Source organism: Panthera pardus, unplaced genomic scaffold, assembly GCF_024362965.1.
Source record: "Panthera pardus isolate Hobbes unplaced genomic scaffold, ASM2436296v1 HiC_scaffold_17, whole genome shotgun sequence".
Lineage (NCBI taxonomy): Eukaryota > Metazoa > Chordata > Mammalia > Carnivora > Felidae > Panthera > Panthera pardus.
In genome coordinates this window covers 53,327,886-53,348,789 of record NW_026526732.1, presented here as the reverse complement: position 1 = coordinate 53,348,789, position 20,904 = coordinate 53,327,886, and the positions used below count along the sequence as shown (strand labels likewise).

The following is a 20,904-nucleotide window of genomic DNA, read 5'->3' as shown; positions in this document are numbered from 1 at the left end:
TATTTTTTAAATGTATTATTGGACTGGGTTTGTTAGTATTTTGTTGAGGATTTTTGCATCTATGTTCATCAGAGATATTAGCCTGTAGTTCTGGTTTTTGCGGTGTCATTATCGGGTTTTGGTATTAGGGTAATGCTGACCTCATGGAATGAATTTGGAAGTTTTCCTTTCGTTTCTAAGACTATGGAATAGGTTGAACAGAATAGATATTAGCTCTTCTGTTTGGTAGAATTCATCTGTAAAGCTGTCTGGTCCTGGACTTTTGTTTTTTGGTTATTTTTTGATTACTGATTCAATTTCTTTGCTGATTATCAGTCTGTTCAAATTTTCTATTTCTTTCTGTTTCAGTTTGGTAGTTTGTATGTTACTAGGAATTTATCAATTTTTTTCCAGTTTGTCCCATTTGTTGACACATAGTTTTTCATAATATTCTCTTATGATGTTATTGTATTTCTGTGGTGTTATTTCTCCTTTCTCGTTTGTAATTTTATTTGGGTCCTTTCTCTTTTTTCTTGCTAAGTCTGGCCAGAAGTTTATCAATTTTATTGTTTTTTTTTTCAAAGAATCATCTCCTGGTTTCATTGATTGTCCTATTGTTTTTTTAGCTTTTATATCATCAATTGCTGCTCTATTTTTATTTTTTCATTCTGCTGGTTATATGTTATTTTTTAATTTTTTTTTAATGTTTTATTTTTGAGACAGAGCATGAGTGGGAGAGGAGCAGAGAGAAAGGGAGACAACAGAATCCGAAGCAGGTTCCAGGCTTTGAGCTGTCAGCACAGAGCCCAACATGGGGCTTGAACCCATGAACTGTGAGGTCATGACTGGAGCCAAAGTTGGACGCTTAACCAACTGAGCCACCCAGGCGCCCCTGGTTTTATGTTTTGTTCTTTTTATAGCTCCTTTAGGTGCAAGGTTAGGTTGTTTATTTGAGATTTTTCTTGTTTCTTGAGGTAGGCCTGTATTGCTATAGTCTTCCTTTAAAAACTTCTTTTGCTGCATCTCAGAGGTTTTGGACCATTGTGTTTTCATTTTCATTTGTTTCCATGTACTTTTTCATTTTGTCTTTTATTTCCTGGTTGACCCATTCATAGTTTGGTAGCATGTTATTTAACCTCCATGTGTGTGTTCTCAATTTTTTCTTGTGATTGATTCCTAGTGTCATAGTGTTGTGGTCAGAAAAAATTTTCAATCTTGAAATTTGTTCAGGTTTGTTTTGTGGGCTAACATGTGTGATCTATTCTGGAGAATGTTCCATGTGCGCTTGAAAAGAACATGTATTCTGTTTTAGGATGGAATGTTCTGAAAATATCTGTTAAATCCATTTGTTCCGGTGTGTCATTCAAAGCCATTATTTCCTTGTTGAGTTTCTGTTTAGATCTGTCCATTGTTGTATGTGGGATGTTAAAGTCCCCTACTATTGTATTACTATTGATTAGTTCCTTTATGTTTTTTATTAACTGTGTTATGTATTTGGGCACTCCTATGTTGGGTGCATAAATATTTACAATTGTTATGTCGTCTTGTTGGATTGCCCCCTTTATTGATATATAGTGTCCTTCTTTGTCTTTTGTTAGTTTTATTTTTACTAAAATTTTTTTTTAACATTTATTTATTTTTTGAGAGACAGAGACAGAGTGTGAGCCAGGGAGGGGCAGAGAGAGAAGGAGACACAGAACCCAAAGCAGACTCCAGGCTCTGAACTGTCAGCACAGAGCCTGATGTGAGGCTCGGACCCATAAGCTGTGAGATCATGACCTGAGCCAAAGTTGGACACTTAACTGAGCCACCCAGGCACCCCTGTTACAGTCTTTGTTTTAAAACAAAATCTACTTTGTTGTATATAAGAATTGCTATCCAGCTTTCTTTTGACATCCTTTGGCATGATAGATGTTTCTCTATCCTTTCAATATGCAGGTGTCTTTAGGTTTAAAATGAGTCCCTTGTATGTAGCATATAGATGGGCCTTTTTTTTTCCTTTATCCATTCTGTCATCCTGTGTCTTTTGATTGGACTGTTTATTTACATTCAAAGTAATTACTGATTTATTGATGTATTTGTTGTCATTTCATTACTTGTTTTGTGGTTGCTTCTGAAGATTTCTCTGATCCTTTTTTGTCTTTCTCCCTTTCATGTTTTGCTGCTTTTCCTTAGTGATATATTTGGATTTCTTCATCCTTTTTCTTTGCATATTAGTATTTTTTGATACATAGTTACCATTGGGTTTGTATATAACTTCTTCTGCATATAGCAGTCTATATTAAGTTGATGGTCATTTGAACTCATTCTTTTCTCCTCCCCATGTTTTAGGTATATGTTATATCCTTTTTTCATTAGTTCCTTGACTGATTTTTTACAGAAATATTCATTTTTATGGCTTTTGTGTTTCCCACCTCTACACTCACTTTTTGTCTCTCCCTTTTTTTTTTTTGAAAGAGCCCAAAAGTGGTGGGGAGGGGCAGAAGGAGAGAGAGAATCTTAAGCAGGCTCTATCCTGAGCGTAGAGCCTGACGTGGAGCTCAGTTCCACCACCCTGGGATCATGACCTGAGCCAAAATCAAGAGTCAGATGCTCAAACGACTAAGCTACCCAGGTGCCCCTTGTCTCTCCCTTCCAAAGAGTCCCTTTTAATATTTCTTGTAGAGCTGGTTTAGTTGCCATGAAGTTCTTTAGTTTTTATTTGGGTAACTTTTTATGTTTCCTTCTATTCTGAATAATAGCCTTGCTGGATACAGTATTCTTGGCTGTAGATTTTTCCCATTTAGCACTTTGAATATACCATGCTACTCCCTCTGGCTTACAAAGTTTCTGTTGAAAAATCTCCTGGTTTAAAAAAAAAAAAAATCTCCTGGTAGCCTTATGGGTTTTCCCTTGTAAGTTAATGATTTCTTTTGTTACTTTATAATTTTCTTTCTTTATTGGGGTGTCTGGGTGGCTCAGTCGGTTAAGCAGCTGACTTCAGCTCAGGTCATGATCTCACGGTCCATGAGTTTGAGCCCCACATTGGGCTCTGTGCTGATGGCTCAGAGCCTGGAGCCTGCTTCAGATTCTGTCTCTCCCTCTTTCTCTCCTCCTCCCCTGTTTGCACTCTGTCCCTCTTTCTCCCTCTCAAAAGTAAGTACTAAATTAAAAAATGTTTTCTTTAAATGCTGTATTTTGCAAATTTAATTATAGTATGTCTTGGTGGGTCTGCTTTTGTCGATTTGTTGTGGGTACTGTATGCTTCCTGGGTTTGGATATCTGTTTCCTTACTTAGTTTAGGGAAAATTTCAGCTATTATTTCTTCAAATAAATTTTCTGTCCCCTTTTCTCTCTCTTCTTCTGGGACTTCTATAATATGAATGTTGCTATATTTTGTGCAATCACTGAGTTCCCTGTCTGTTCTTGTTTTGCATAATTCTTTTATCTCTCTTTTGTTTAGCTTCCCATTACTCTGTCTTCTATGTCATTAACTCGTTTCTCTGCTTCTTCCATCCTGCTGTTCATTACCTCAAGTGTGTTTCTTATGCCCTTTATCTTTGCTATGTTTTTCCTTATCTCTGTGTTAAGGGTTTCATTCATGTCTTCTACTCTTTTCTCAAGTCCAGTGAGTATACTTATATCTGTTTTGCTTAGATCTCTGGCTGTGGTCCTGGCTTGTTCTTTCATTTGGGATAAATTTCTCTGTCTCCTCATTTTGTCTTGCCTCTCTGTGTCTATGTGTCAAGAAAGTCAGCTGTGTCTTCTGCCCTTGAAAGTTGTGACTTTATGAGGAAGTTGTAGAGCTTAACATAACCACAATATCATGACCTGAGCTGAAATCAAGAGTCAGATGCTTAACCAACTGAGCCACCCAGGTGCCCTGATCTTCTATTTTTAAGAAGTACAAAGAACTAAGCAAAATGAATAAAATTTTAACTATGTACAGTGTATGTAAACTTGTTGGGTTCACCTGTATTGCTATAACTCTACAGTAGACAGAAAAGGGCAAAGGCATGATGTAAATTCAATGTGTAGGACCATGTATATATTATTGTAAGCTAATTAGAAATGGACTTATGTGGGGTGCCTGGGTGGCTCAATCAGTTGGGTGGCCAACTTTGGTTCAGGTCATGATCTTGTGGTTCATGAGTTTGAGATCCACATCAGGCCCTTTGCTGACAGAGCCTGGAGCCTGCTTAGGATTCTGTGTCTCCCTCTCTCTGCCCTCTCAAAAATATTTAAAAAAGAAACGGACTTATTATCAATATATTTTATATTTAAAGAAACTTAATAGTCTTGTCTTCTCACCAGGATATAGAACTTTGAAGGTAGGAACCATTTTGCCTCCCTACTCTCACCCACACATTATAAATTACTAGGTAGTAGATTGAGCTAAAATGTTTTGATGAGTAACAGTTATTATAACAGATTTGATTAAATCTAGATTTTTCCCTTGCTGGACATGAATATTTTTATTACCTGCTACATTTTTTTTTTTTTTTAGTGTCCTCTGAAGTAAAAGCATATCAACACTATTCACCTGAAGAAGTTAAATATGCATTCCTAACTAGTAACGGTAAATTAAGCTTATAAGTCTACTAAATGTAATGATATATAGATTAAAACACTATAAAATTGTTTATAAATATGTTAAAATTAAAACATACTACAAATTAATAAAGTTCCAGGATTTAAACTGTAGCTATGTATATGTACTATAAAATACTTGGTGGCAAATCTTTATTGTAAAGACAAAGTCACAATTTGCTAAATCCACCTATGCTACTTGCAGGGCCTTTCAAGCAATAACGTGTGTTTATTACCATCAAACAAGATGTTAGCACCTCCCCCCCTTTTTTTCAGTAATAGAATTTAATGATTCATCACTTACATATAATATCCAGTGTTCAACAAGTGTCCTCCTTTATGTCCCTTGTCCATTTAGCCTGTCCCTCCACCCAACAACCCTCAGTTTGTTCTAAAACTAGAGCTATTTCTACTTGACAGTGCCATTTTCTGTCCTGTTGTCACTCTAGTCCTTGTTTATAATTTTTTTAAAAAGGATTTTAAGTAATCTGTACACCCAATGTGGGGCCTGGACCTGAGATCAAGAGCTGCATGTTACATACACCAACTGAGCCAGGTGCCCCTGTTTCTAATGATTATTTGAACTCTAAAACATCTCCATTCAAAAGGGACAAGGCATGGGGTCATAAAAGTCTTACAGGAGATCATGAAAGTCCACTCTTTGTAACCTTTAAAATGGCATTGAGAGTTTGCCATTTAATAGTCTCTCATCTGATTACAGCATTATTTGTGAATCTGCTTGGCTATTAAAAGTAAACGGAACTTCAGAATGGTAATTGATTGTGAAGTCATAATTTTTCATGAGATTGAGACAGCACATAAAATTGGAGAAAAAATGATTTATTGAAAAATACCAATAATACTGACAGACTTCAAAAGCAATTCACACTTCCAGAATACAAAGTACTTAATACATTTTTTCCTAAAGTTAGCATTTTTGTAAATCAAATTTGATAACCTGACTAAAAATATTTTCCAGCTTTATTTTTAAAGAGCTGCACAATCTTTAAAGTGGGGACCACAAGGTGGGCAGGAGCAGAGGGGCAAGAATGCACCTGGGACTGCGCAGCAGTCTACAGCAACATTTCCCACAACTTCAGTGCTGGAAACAAAATACTGCACAAGACAGCTGCCCTCCAGTGTCCGAGAATCTTGGGAAACAGCATATCAAAAGATAGCTAGCTTTTCTTATAATTATTCACTTTCATTTAAGATTGCTTTTTGAAGAAAATCTTTAAGAATGCCACTGTAATTTAATGTCATCCAATAGCTGAATTAAAAAAAAAACTATAATGAAAGAAATGAACTGTTACCATCGAAATGGTCTTTGCCGAGCTGTAATAATTCTAGGCTTTTTTAGATGCAAAAAAATTAACACATATGCAAGTTTAATTTGAAACCACGCAAATTATGTATGTAGGCTCAGATAGTAGCAGTGTTCACTTTTATTACTAATAGCTTAACTGGAACAGCCACTCTATTCATTCCACCAGCAGAAATAGCAGCACCAGGATCTAAATAAAATTCTTTATGTATAAAAAGCTTATGTCATTATCCAACTCCCATTCTTTGCATGCTCCAATTCTTGTTATCTTATTTAACATAAAAGCAACAGGATTTGGAGAGTTACTATTTGCTGTATTAAAACAGTTATACAGCATCTTGTACTGTCAAAAAGCAAAATACTGTGAATACTGTGAATGGCAGCCCTTCTTCACAGCTCTACACTTGAAGCTGCCAAGCATTCACTGCTCGTGCCAGCAGTGGTATTTCCACAGTAACATAGCAGAAACTAAAGGAATCATGGCACAATGGATTTCTGAATTCTTTTATCTACCATTGGTCCTGGGGCTTAGTACCTTCCCCTTGTAGACTATATCTGCTGATCATTCCATTATCTTTAATGGAGGAAAGGCATCAGGTCATATAGCGGGTAATGGCTCTCAGAGCGTAGAGGAGTTCTGCTTGCATCCTAGCTTCTATAAGAAGCAGATTAACATGAACCTGAATATAAAACACATTATTTAAGGTACAGTTGTAAGCATTCCCAGTTTTTCAGTGCTAGTATCCCCCCAAAATAAGTACATTTTCTGTGTGCCACTGAATAACTTAGAAGTCTTGAATTTGTCTCAAAATGAAAGCCATCTGATGCTCTTTTTGGATAGATATGGAGCTTATATTTGATTACATCTCTTCGTAGAGGTTTGTTATATTTCAGAAAATCTAGACATTGCTTTATTAGAATACCAACCTCCCCTGCCAAATCATCACTTAATAGTTTAATAACCAAGATGGTTCAACGACCAGACCATTTATATCTATAAACAATTCTCCCAAGCAGTGACAGCCATGCCAGCACTTCTGAAGTGGGGCCCTGGATGCCCTGTCTTTTATTCTTTTACTCTAGCACTATAATGAGATTCCCTTCCAAGGGACACCAGAGACAGCTGTGCTGGAATGTTCTTCTCTGGGTTGGAAAAGATTTGAGAGCCATTAGATTAGATGAAGGAGAGTAAGAATCACTGCTAAGTTACAGGGCAAACCACAATAGGTACATACCTTCTCAGAGTGCTTAAACTGCCTCCAGAAGCTATCATACATTCTTTTGGTAACCTTTTCGGGAGTGCAAACAACAGTCTTGATATAAACTTTAAAGCTACGATCCAATAACTGGTTAATTTCACCATAGTCATAGTCGTCATATCTGTTAAAAGATAAAGTGAGAATTATATATTTTCAATTTATAGTTTGATTTCTTTTGAAAGTATGGACATTAATAAATGCTGTATTCTTCTTCCCTCCCTGTGTAGGCAGCTATCTCTCAAAAACAACTGCTTTATAATGTTTAATTGGAGGTGAATGAGTGAATATAAAGAGGATAAGAAACAGAGAAGTTAGGGAAATGAATAGAAAATTTGCCAGTACCCAAGCAACAGTATATATTTATAATCAAAGAAGCAATCACACTGAGGAAATTGTGGAAACAATTTGAGTATTGTTAAAATTAAGAAGTCCACAAATTAATATTTCTGGTTACTACTGCATGATATATAGATCATAATCCACTTGTGTAAATGAAAATAATTAATAATTATTTTTCCCCATGTTTCCAGGAGTTTCTGGTATCAGATGAGGAAAAAAATGGTGGGGGATTGGCAGATGATTATTCCAGAGGGAAGGATGATTTATAGTCAGCCTCACAGTGTCTACACTTAGGATAAGCTGTTCTGCTTTAAGCCAAGATGGTTACAGTCACAAGTGTCTGCTCTGCTCCACTGAGTTATAGTTTCTAGAACATCCAGGGACTGAAGTCTCTTGTGTTTCAGCTCTTGCAAAGCTGGTTCTACTACTATTCTGGAAGCTAATAGTCCAGTCACTGATAAAATGAATAGCAAGAGAAAACCTGATTTTACAGCTGAAATAATCAGAAAACCCTATAGCATAGTGTTTATGTATATCTGTTAGAAGGTGGTATATAATGGCTGCATTTCCTGCATAACATAATATGGCTGAATACCTAACAGGATATGAAAGTTTTGCATTTTGATGAAGTATCATGGGAGCAGGTACTCTTCAGAAGGAGCTTGAGAATAGCCAGGAGGGCACTATAAGGGTACTTAGTTCCAAGACGATGATACAAAGAGAAAAGATATCAAAGATGTCTGGTGACAAACTTTTCCTCTATGGGCCAGAGGCAATGTCCCTAACTTTCCCTTCTGCCTAGCTAGGAGAGAGGAAATAAACCAAGCTGCATTAAATTGGTTCTTTGACTCATAAGTGGCATAAAAATAAGCTATTGGGGAAGGAATGGTTTATGACTATTATATTATACATATATGTAATATATATATACATATATATAGTGCATCTCTGTGTATATATGTTCCAAGCACTTGAATAATTTAGCTCAAAGGAAAATATTTCTTTGTAAACATAACAAACTAACCTTATTCCAAACATGCAGTGAATATAGTTCCAAATAGCCCGTCTAAGCATTGAGGTATCAACATCTTTGTGCATTGCCATTGTATTATATGTAAGATTGTAAGCAATGTGAAATTTTTCATCAATCAACTGTCCCACATCTGGATAAAGGCGATTTACCAAAGAATAACCATGGTCTTCCCAGCAATAGTCCTAAATACAGAGAACAGAACAAATGTGAATAATTAAAATGTGGCCAAGTATAGTTCATATGGCAAAGCAGTAGACCTAGGTGAGATTACTGGCAGTTGGAATCCACTGCCTTTCTAGTATGTTCTCTGCAGCATGCAAACCTTTTGTAATTCAGTGAGCTTAAAAACCAGTGGAATTCTTCTCTCCTAAACACAGGCTACCCATTTTCAGCTCGCGCGCTCTCTCTCTCTCTCTCTCTCCCTCTCCCCGTCTCCTCACTCAGCATCCAGAGATGACCCATCTTGGAAGTCCTCTCTCCTTTTCCATTGCTGCAGCTATTTAAATGGTCCTCAAAGTTTGTAAATTTTTAATTCAATACAACCATCACTCATTCCTTTTCCTCCTACCTCCTAATTCTTAGCATAATTAACTGAATCTCCTAATTAGTTTTCTTACACTAAATCTCCCTGCTTCCTTTCTTTCTACCTCAAGCAAAATAAGCCCCTATGCTACTTCTACGTTGCTCTCATATTTTATTTTCCTGAAACACCTCTTTGACATGTTATTACTCTGGTTAAAACCTACAAACCTGACCGATTTTGAACTAGCTTCACAGTAATCAGAAGTAGGAATCCTTTGCTTGAAGCACTCAGCAGCCCAGCCAATTTCTTTATGATCGCTTCCCTCAATCTAAGCTCAATTATTGCTTATAGTCTCCTCTGCTTTACAATGCCCATGCTTTTGGACCATGCAAATCTCTCAAATCCTAACTCACACCATAACATTTCCAACCCACATGATCTCTTCAATTCTAATTATTGTATTTCGTGACACAATTATACTATCAAGTAGAAATATTCTGTAACTCTTCCTTGTGCCTAATTTTTGTCCCTTTAAACATCTTCATCCCTTGAGCGAAGAAACACAATTTTCTAGTTCCCAAATTTTCATAATTTTGATAAAATAGTTATTAACACTGGACCCTCACAATAACTGTGGAAGTTGGGAATAACAACTCATCTGAATTAAATATTTACCTAAATTTTTATACAATAGGCTATTTAAGAAATAGTTATGCTGATGTTTCTATTAATGGACTGGATTGAGAGCAGTCTTACAAAGCTTAAAGAACAGAATTGATGAATTAATCAATAATTGATTAACTGATGATTCTTAACTTTTACTGTGGAAACAGAGAATACAGCTACTGTTGCTCCCGAGATATATTTGCAACGCACTTTTAGCATAGTGCCTTCTACCAAGCAAGAACAAAGGAGCCTAGTAGTATCCTAGACGACCACTAGGTCCCTAAGTTTCCATAGACTCAATAGATATAGAATTATACAGAGGAAGTTTTAATGTATATTTCAGAGTTCATGATTTTGGAGCTAAAGAAACTGGGTCTACCAAAAATAATTCTACTCCCCACATCACTATTTATGTGAATCCTCTCAAAGTTTAATTTAAAGCCCTCAAAAATGTTCATTGCTCCAAATAACATTCAGTACATATTTCACAGGGAATTAGGATACTGTAATTGTCATGGTTTATTGTCTGTGCTATCTGTAAGAACTCATCCAAGTTATAAAGAAAACAAACCAAGCAAAAGCTTACTCTCCCTAAAAAAGTAAATAAAGCACATCTTTTACTTTTGAATTTTTCATCCTCTTTCCCTCTACTCACTTTTACATAATGCTTGGGATGCTGGGGACATTTCTCTTGTTACTCAGGCCTGGTGCATATCAGGGCCTCACTTTAATGCTGGGGCTCAATAGGAGAGGAGGAGAAAAACCAATGCTATAAATGCTAGTATTATTCATTGTTTAGATATATTATGAACTTGAGTTTTGGCACACCATCTGGGAACCTAACCCATTACTGTCATTTAGTTTTATGGGTGAACGTGTTTTGATATCTGATTTATGAACTTCAACAATAAAATAAATATATTTAAAGGAATTGCCTGATAAAGAAAAGTTACTTCTTCAACATTCTAGAATTCTCAAATCCAGGGGGCTTTTTCTTATTTTAAGTCAGACTGAACTATTTCTAACTAGTCATGTGCAATTTTACCTGTACTCGAAATGTTGGAACATGCATCCCGTGTCTAGAGAAATCCTTATAGCCGTAACTAGTATCCTCAAAGTGACGAGATACATCTCTTGCTGGTGTAACTTCTTCATCATCTGAAATAATTAAAAAAAAAAAAAAAGCCACTTAAAGCTTTTCAAAAACAGAATGCTAGTTAAAATTCATTTTACCTATAATAAGTAAAAACAGGATAGCCCTCTGACAGTGAGTAACCAACTTAAGTCTTAAAACCATAAAGAGAAGTAGCTTACTTACCAATAAATGCAATGTAATTAGATTCTATTATAAAAATATTCATGGTTGAATTTTTTATGCTTTGCATTTTTCTCTTTCCTATATACCCTCTGTGTTCCCAGTTCTACTTAAAAGCATGTACTTAAAGTATGAACACCCTTTTGGATAATCTTTATGGTGATAAATCATCTATGCTCTATACTTTAGCACTTGAATGATTTCTGGTTAAATATTAATGTCCTACAATATATAATATGATCTAACACCTCAAAGGGTCCTAGAAACAATACTGCAATGGTGAATCATTTTTACAGTGTTTCCTGAAATGCTCTAAAGCCTTTCTGGATTGCTTTCATGTTCGTTTGAAGTAAATAGAAACAAAAACTTGTCCTCAAGGAGAAACAAGATAACATCCAACCTTCTTTTATACAAATTTGATTTTTTCTGGGGCGCCTCAGTGGCTCAGTCAGTTAAGCATCTGACTCCTGATTTTGGCTCAGGTCATGATCTCACGTTTGTGAAACTAGGCTCTGTGCTGACAGCAAGGAGCCTGCTTGGGATCTCTCTCCTGCTTTCTCAAAATAAACTTTAAGAAAAAATGTGATTTTTTGTTTGCTATTAGGAAACTTGGTATTTAACACATACACTCTTTCGCTGTTATCAAAATACATTTCCTGTAAATTACCTGATTTATATATTAAATTGTATAGCCTGTATATAAAGGCCAAACATAAAGAATTTACATTTGTCATCAGTTGTCTAACAACTGACAAATCATTTCACAAATCATTTTATTTTAAAGCTAAAAAGTAATCTCAGGGCTTATAAAATTTCCTAATTTTATTTGATTTCTTTAATGTTTATTTATTTATAGAGAGTATGTGAATGGGAGAGGGGCAGAGAGAAAGGGAGAGAGAGAATCCTCAGCAGGCTGTGCAGAGCCTGACTCGGGGCTTGATCTCACAAATTGTGAGATCATGACTTGAGCCAAACTCAAGAGTCAAACGCTTAACCAACTGAGCCACCCAGGCACCCCCAATATCCTAATTTTAAAGAAGAGAAAAAAGAGAGCATTCATATGTTAAGTGCCTTACATTCACAAAGTTTATTAGCAGTGATTTTAGTATAAAAACCCAAATCAAATGTCCTCTTTTAGTCTAGTGCTATTTATACTATAACTTCTTTTTCTAGGTTGCCTGCTTTATTTATAGGTAGGAACACCTATGCAATAATAGCTTATCTAAAAGGAAAACATATTTGGATTTATGTTTTAAAACTATTATTTAAATTCTCTAATACAATTAAAAGATAAAAGTAAAAAAAAAAAAAAAAATTTATCTAAATTCTCACCCCCACCTGGGTGGCTCACTCTGTTAAGCATCTGACTCAAGTTTGGCTCAGGTCATGATCCCATGGTTCCTGAGATCAAGCCCCAAGTTGGGCTTTGTGCTGATAGCGTGAAGCCTGCTTGAGATTCTCTTTCTCAAAAGTAAACAAACATTAAAAAAAGTGGGGATCTTTTTTGTAAGCAATAGAAATTTTGTTGACTATGTAATGATTGCTTTTACCTGAAGAGAAGACAAACATGCTCTCTCTTTTTTCTATTTCAAAACGTGAAGCCATCTCTTCCTGACTTGCCTCTTCTTCATCTCGACATTCCTGTAACTGCCTCATCTTTTCCATGAGGGCTTCGACCTCAAAGAAGGAATCACTTACCTGAAGAGAAAATATAATTAATGTTGTATATTTCAGACAAAGGATGAAATTTAAAAATTTTCTTTTATTAAGACACAAATTCTTATGAGACAACAGAATATAGGAAAAATAGATCTTATAATTTTAATGTACGTGAATGAATAAAAAAATGAAAATATTTTGGTGTACATATACAGGTCTACAGATTTTAAAATAAGTTTTTTAAGAACACAATATTTTTACCTTAAAAAATTAGTAATAATGTCATTACTGTTAATGCTAAGTTTTAAGAATTAAAATTTAACACTAATCATCAACTTACAACGGCTTAAATAAGATACAAAGTTTAAGTGGTTTTGCTTCAACTATGCACATTTGGGCACACTGTCAACACGTGTCTATCATCTTCAAATTATAGTAATCAGCTCAAATTTACCAATTAAGAATGAAATGTGTCCTTACAGGGCTGGAATTCTCCACATGACCTCTGCAAATGGGGTTGGCAACTGTCACTTGCTGGGATGACTAGAGCAGTGACATCTGTATTAATAGGTCTGACAGACACAGGAGGACTGGCCAGTGGACTTGAACTAGCCAAACAATACCCTGCTGCATCCTTACTATGGAACTGGGATCAAATCTGTGGAATTTATCTTATAAAACAGTAAGAAATCTTCCAATTTCAAATCTCAGTGTTCAAACACAAAACTAATGTTTTCCTCATTATACATATCTTTTGCTAGGAATGTTCTTCCCCTACTCTTATACTCTTTTCCTGGTTTACACCCATTGGTCCTACTCATGTCAGCTTACTTGCTTTTCCTGTCCTGTCCCCCCATCCCAAACCTTGCCACCCTAATTATTCTCACACAGCATTCTGCTCATTCCTTCAGAGCACCAGATACAATTTGTAATTGTTACTGCATGATACTGGTTTAATGCCTGCCTCCCTCAAACCAAACCTTCATAAAGACAGGGGACCTGTCTAATTTACGAGTATATATTCAGAGCCCAGCATAGTACCTGGCACATAGTAGATATTTGCAAAATATTTGTTGCAGAAAGCTTGTAAGGATAATTCTACATTAAGAGACAAAAAATCTATACTACTGGTGCTTTATATTTTCGTATGATCCTAACAGTTATACTGAAGCACCCTATAGTGAGTACTTCCTCTCACAATTTCATGATAGAAAGTGTTTCTATGATGTATTAAAGGTTCTTCTGGTACATAGTTCTCCTTAATTACGCCTCAGAGAGAGTCAGTGGCCAAATAAAGGGCTGAAAAGAATGATCCAAGGTTTACAAAAAAAAAAAAATATATATATATATAAATATATATATAAATATATATATATATAAAAAAATATTAAGGTTTTTGTCAACTCACATTATCCTTCATTATACTACCTGTTTTGTGTAGCTACCTTCTCCTAAAACAGCCCAAATTTTAAGTATTCTTATGAAAGACAATTCTTGATTGATTTAAAGTGAAGAAGTAAAGGAAATAAAGTACATTTCTTTTGCTCCTTAAAAAATCTATTAAAGTTGTTAGTGTAAAAAAAAAAAAAGGCATTTAATTTTGATATTAAAATGTTAATATTGTATGAGGAAATTCTTTTGGTTTTTTAACCACTTGTATCTGAATTGAACTGAGTCAGACATCTGATACATACCTGAAGAATAAACTATATTAGCTCACTGACAAATGCCCTCAGTGTGGGCCATAAACCTTTTAAATAGCAAACTCAGGGACAAGTAGAGAAATTTAAAATTTCTATTATTTTACTACTAACCTCATGTAACAGAGGAATAACTAGAAACAAGCAAGTACTTTTTTAGCCTTGTGCTATTTTTTTTTTTTACCCTTTACCCCAAAAATTTTATTAGGGAAAAACTACAGAACATTTACAGTACAATGTTTACAGTCACAATGTATACTGAACTGATTTCCCAAAATATATTACAACTCAAGTTGACTTGTTACATTCAAAAACCTACTTCTAAGTAGTCCAGAGTACATACATACCTAGTGCTCCAACTGTACCTATGTACAAACAAACTAAAGCTACTGCTAATTCATCCGTTGTTCAGGAAAGCATTCTTGCCTTTCTACACTCCCACACAAAAAGTACAAATTTTGGAATTTTCTGTAATGAAAGAAGGCGTGTTCATGTACTACATACCATTTTAGCACTAAGAGGTGGCCTCTTCACTTCATATTAAAAAGAAGTGGTAGATATCTTTTCCTTTTGTGTAGTTGAACCCATCCTACATTCCAATTCTCTCAAGCACTAATACATGAAATACTTATGTGGTTGAGGAAGATTTAAGGCAAATTCTGGCCCTTCCAAAGGCACTGTAAGACTACCCCCAACCCCATTATTTTCTTCAGCCTTGTCCTAAATCAAAGGTGGGGAAGGACCACAATCCAACTCCAAGCATCCTAACAACTGATATATATATATTTTTCCTTAGACCATCTCATATAAGTTTTAATAAATGATCAGTGGCCAATATTACGGCCTATAACATTAATCCAGGTGGCTCAACAGGGTGAAACTGATGGTCTTGGGCCTTGTGATCAGCTCACAAGTGATCAATCCTGGGAAAATTATTTTCCTTCATGTGCTAATCTCACCATATGTAAATGCTACTTTTTATTTAGCACCTGATAAATAATACCAGCTGTACTAGGCCTTTTATTTCTTTAGAGACATTTCATTTACACCTCAAATAACCTTATGTCTGACCTCTATTTAGACATGAAAGAACAGAGGCTCAGGGAGGCAACCTGCCCACAGTCAAATATATACATTAAAGGTAATTCGACCTGTTCAAATCTGTTTCAAAGGAATAATATAACCGAAAAATGTATGCATGCAAAGTATTCAGAAGACTGTGATGTTGTTTCTGTGATTTCTCTTTGGAAATCTTTTCACTATAGCAAAAGAATGCAAAGGGGATTTTGACTCATTGTATTCAGGAATTAAAATCTGCTTATAGAACATTCAACTTGTTCTAATCTGTTTCAAGGGAATAACAAAATTGAGAAAATATAAAACCCAGAGAAGGAATAGAAAACATTTTAATAAATTTACTTTCACTTACATATATATTTGTGCCAAGTTAAACATGAAAAAGAATTTTAAAAGGAGAAATTTCTAGATAAAGGCTGATTAACTCTTCTAAAATATAATTAAGAAACCAGCCTGTTTCTTTTATGCAAAAGAGAGGAAAAGAATGTGATCAGCATCAGGGAGTCTCCACCACTAACTTGCAGGGTCTCAGCCTCCCCTCATCTCACTGCAGCACACATTCAACACTAGCTGGCTCTCATGGGGCATATGCTGGTGGCTCTTGATCCTAAAATTACACTTGAGTGTAACCTCCTAAAGGGTCTTATAATTTTATATGTCCCTTAGCACTAAACTACTGCTGAGCATTTATAGGCAGTCAGTAAATACTTGCTGAATGAACAGGTAGAGGGGCTTAACAGGGTAGGTTTTCTACGAAGTCACATGAAAAAATAATATAGCAGCAATCATTATGATTAGTCTTAAGACAATCCTGTAACAAATAATAGATACTTACTGAAACATTTCCTGCTGAGTTGACCTGCATCTCATCCACACTGTGATTGCCATTTGTAATGTCACAGATGCAGTAGTTACTAACAGAAGGAGGTCTGAATGTGTGGCCACCATCACAATGAATTTCTGGACTGATTCCACAGCCAAATGTGAATGAGGCAAGAGAATGATAGTGTGTGAGGAGAACCACTGCATGTACCAGTTCTGCAAGGGACCAGCTGTGCTCTTCAGCTTTTAAAAGTCCCTTAAGAAAAAAAAAGAACATACTTTTATACTGGTTATGGTGTTGGTAAAAGTAAATAGTTCATCTTGGTATTTAATCTATTTAAAACAGGGGCGCCTGGGTGGCTCAGTCGGTTAAGCGTCCGACTTCAGCTCAGGTCACGATCTCGCGGTCCATGAGTTCGAGCCCCGCGTCGGGCTCTGGGTTGATGGCTCAGAGCCTGGAGCCTGCTTCTGATTCTGTGTCTCCCTCTCTTTCTGCCCCTCCCCCGTTCATGTTCTGTCTCTCTCTGTCTCAAAAATAAATAAACGTTAAAAAAATTAAAAAATTTAGGATTAGGAGGCACCTGGGTAGCTCAGTCGGTTAGGCATCCATCTGATTTGATTTCAGCTTAAGTCATGATCTCATGGTTCATGGGTTTGAGCCCCACATCAGGCTCTGAGCTGACAGTGTTGAGCCTGCAGCGTTGAGCCTGCTTGAGGTTTTCTCCCTGCCCCTCCCCTGCTCATGTGTGCAGGTGCACGCATGTGCTCTCTCTCAAAATAAATAAATAAACTTAAAAACAGGAGTAGTCACTGTATAAAACCTAGGATACAATTATAATTTGAGACACATAGAACCCAGAGTTTGCTAATATAATTTTTTATGAATTATGTATTTACAAACAGAGCTTAACATAACCTGATAATGACATATTCATTATTATTTTGATTTTCTGAAATCCTGATTTTAAAATGTAATAGAATGTTTTTTGTTTAAAAGCAGTTGCCATATTTCAGATGCCGGATTCTGAATGCTTTCACTGTTAGTTCAAAGTCTCAATCTAAATGTAATAAATCTGTATTTAAAGTGGAAGCTACTGTATAAAATATGCCTGTGTTTTTCTTTATTATCAAACTGTCTCAAGGAATTTTAAAGTTAGTAGTTTGAACTTGACTCTGCATATTCCTAAATCATCAAATTATAATTATTTAAAAAATTATGTTCAAGGTAAAGTCTACGATTCTTCAAAGTCTTGCATATCATATCCCTTCTGCTTCATTATTTGTTTTATAATCCTGTGTAATTTTGCATTACCAGACAATATAATAGATACTACATTAATCAATTTCAGATCTTATATCTTAATAAGATGCTTCAATTATATAATAGTATTGAAAATGTTTTATGAAATAGAAAGATAAGCCCAAAAATATGTTGTATTTTTAAGAATTTCTACTGCATGGTAGATACTTTTAGGGAATGTCAATCTACTTAGAACCAGAAGGCACTGATTTAAATGGCGTTTTAAAAAGATACACAAGATGCCACTTTACACCTATCAGAATGGCTAAAATCCAAAACACTGATACACCAAGTGCTGGTGAGGATATGGAGAAATAGGAATGCTCATCCACTGTTTCTGGGAATGCAAACTGGTACAGTCACTTTGGAAGACCTTTTCCCAGTTTCTTACAAAGCTAAACACAGGCTTACCATGCAATCCAACAATCACATTCCTAATTATTTACCTGTTTTGAAAACTTATGTTCACCAAAAAACCCCTGCATGTGAATGTTTATAGCAGCTATATTGTAACTGCTCAAAACCAGAAGTAACCCAAGATGGCTTTCAAACAAACTATGGTAACTCCATACACTGGTGTATTATTATTCAGTAATAAATAAAATAAATTTTCCATGGGAAATGCATGGAGGAACTGTAAATGCAAACTGGTAAGTAAAAGAAGCTCATCTGAAAAGATGACATACTGTATGATTCCAACTATGTAACATTCTGGAAAAGGCAAAACTATAGACAGTAAAAACATCAGTAGTTACAGGGTTTCAGGGAAAAGGGGAGGGAGATGAATAGGTGGAGCCCACAGGATTTTTAGAGCAGTGAAACGACTTTGTATGATGGTGTAATGGTGGATAGATGACATTAGCATTTGTCAAAACCCATAGAACTATACAACACAAAGAGTGAACCATAAGGTAAGCCCCAGATTTTAGTTAATAGTTAACTGATCAATATTGATTCTTTAATTATAGCAAATGTTATACTAATGCTAGATGTTAGTAAAAGAGACTTGGGGGGAGTCTCAGGAGGGTAGAATATGAGAATATTCTGTGCCATTTTTCTGTAAACCTAAAATTGCTCTAAAGATTAAAGTCTATTTAAAAAAAAAATCTTTTTTTAAGTGACACCTTAGATACATTACACTTCTACTTACCTCAATATGTTCTTTGGTAATAAGCCAAGGTCTATGGGCTAACACTTTATTAAGTTCTCCTAAATTTTGTAGTTTTTGAGGAGCATTCTCTAAACCATTAAGCCATTTGGGGTCTCCACCAACATGAAGGAAATCATTTACATGGAGGTTCACTAAGTAGGAACACTGATGTCTTGCTGCAGCCTTAAGAGAAAACAAAAAGATCAATCTAACTATAAATATTAAAATTTTAAACTATGAATATTTTTCCTTTATAATGGGTAAAACAGCAAGTGTTTGATTAGTCCGTTTGCAAATTTTTCATAAACCACAGAAATGCAGTTTCATATAAACATTAAAAAAAAATCACACACACCATAGAAAGACCTCAGAAATATCCCAAAAACAAACTGAATAGCTGATAAAAGTATTTGAGCCTTAGGAATTGTATTTATATAACTTTCAGATCCTCAGATTAACTTCAATTAAGGTGCCAACCATAAAATAATGGAGTATAATTTACAAATCGAACAGGAGTAGTGCCACTTATGTCAATGTGAACTATTTGTAACAGTGGAATAGATCCTGTGTTCTTCTTTATTCTCATTTAATGGAAAATGGTTCTTAATAATGTATAAACACTTGTTTCTTTTTACAGATACATCTGAGAGTATACTTATTTAGTAAGAGGAAAACCACATACTACCTAACAGGAATCCAATTAGAAGTCAGAATATAAGTATTCATCCCTTTGTTTAAAGCATTAACCATCTCTTAAAACGATTAATAAAGGAGGCAGAAGGAATTTTTCATTTAATGTTTACAAACCATTATTCCAATGTAGTGCCGATAATGTAGGGGCAATGGCCCATCCATTTGCAGTAGATAGTGTTGAGTCTTTAGGAAACTTTCTAGATACTGTGGGTGAAAAACCATCACTAATGTAATGTTATCCAAACGACCCAAAGCAGCAAAAGAATCTGCAAATAAAGCATGCATCTGTGCGTCTTCACTTCCCACTTGGAGAATCTGTATGAAAGAGAGGAAAACCATGGTTACATAAATTGTAAATTGGTGTTAGAATGCAGTGCATACGTATTTTTTTTAAGTGTCATCTACAAGCAGGTTAAATTTGGCTTGAGAGAAAGGTTATAATTCTGAAACTTTAACTCAACTAGCAGCAAGACAGAAGAATAAACAGTTGAATATTATGTAGTAGGTAGTAGATAAAAAACAAAGGCCGAACATTAAAGGCCACCTAGATAGGCTGCTTGCAGACTTGGCCAGAATCCAGATAAAGAAGCAGATTTAGATTATCAAATTTGCAGAGCTTGCAAACGGACTCTAAAGACTTTACCCTTTCCTTATAACGCCTAGTCTCAATTTAAGGAGAACCAAAATTTAAGGAGATCTAAAGCATAGGAGTTTTACATATTTAGAATTAAACATCCAATCTAGCACTGACACCAGCCTGTGGAGATGGTCAAGACCAAGTAACTCAGCTTATGAGCATGCACCTAACTAAACATCTAAATATAAAGAGATGGAGTATTACTGGTCAAAAACAAGTCTTGCCTTTCCTAGATTAAATATGGGTGTTAGAAAAGCGTCATGAAATACTAGAAATCAACATGACTATAACAGCTTTCTAATCCCACAGATTCACTGCCAAAGCATGATGATTAACTGCGATCAACTCTGCGTAAAACATGTTGTTGTCCAACAGTTGTTCAGATGCCAAGATGTGGGTCATGAAAGCTTTTCCTTAAAAGCATACAGTTCACTATGTACTTTCACAAACAACATACCTCCTTTTCTGGGATGAATCTGCTTGGTCCGTGTCCTAGTGGTCGAGGAATTCTAATTCCAAGTTCCTAGAAAAGAAAATTACACCATCTCAGGCCTCTCAGCAGTAAACAACATGAACTGAGGCTACAGGAATGGGAGGAAAAACAACCAGTTGAACAGAGACAGGCTTGTTTTAGTGGTTTGTTTTCATGGCCATATATACATACCAACACCTCTGTTTGCATCATATGGCTGACAAGAGCTTATAATACAACACAGACTAAAAACAATAAAACCTGTTTCACTAAAACCAGAGTTTTGCATAAAGTACTTGGCAGAAAGTCTAGAACAGAAAGTTCAGCACATAGCAACCAACCCTGTGGACTGTCACTGATACAAAATAAGACCAATGTGTTTGTACA

At 35.5% G+C, this 20,904-nt stretch overlaps 1 protein-coding gene across 3 annotated transcripts in view; it reads right to left on the bottom strand.

The window, feature by feature from the left end:
- Positions 1-5,372: 5,372 nt before the first annotated feature.
- The window catches only part of SESN1 (sestrin 1), a 113,382-nt gene continuing 97,850 nt past the window's right edge, over positions 5,373-20,904 (bottom strand). For all 3 annotated transcript variants that reach the window (XM_019443038.2, XM_019443039.2, XM_053904592.1), the window contains exons 2-10: positions 20,503-20,568; positions 19,523-19,723; positions 18,716-18,898; positions 16,279-16,521; positions 12,558-12,705; positions 10,738-10,850; positions 8,495-8,685; positions 7,108-7,252; positions 5,373-6,552 (exon numbers count right to left, since the gene is read on the bottom strand). In XM_019443038.2, coding sequence (XP_019298583.1) covers positions 6,466-6,552; positions 7,108-7,252; positions 8,495-8,685; positions 10,738-10,850; positions 12,558-12,705; positions 16,279-16,521; positions 18,716-18,898; positions 19,523-19,723; positions 20,503-20,568 — 1,377 coding nt within the window. In that variant the 3' untranslated portion in view covers positions 5,373-6,465. The remainder of the gene's footprint in view (positions 6,553-7,107; positions 7,253-8,494; positions 8,686-10,737; positions 10,851-12,557; positions 12,706-16,278; positions 16,522-18,715; positions 18,899-19,522; positions 19,724-20,502; positions 20,569-20,904) is intronic.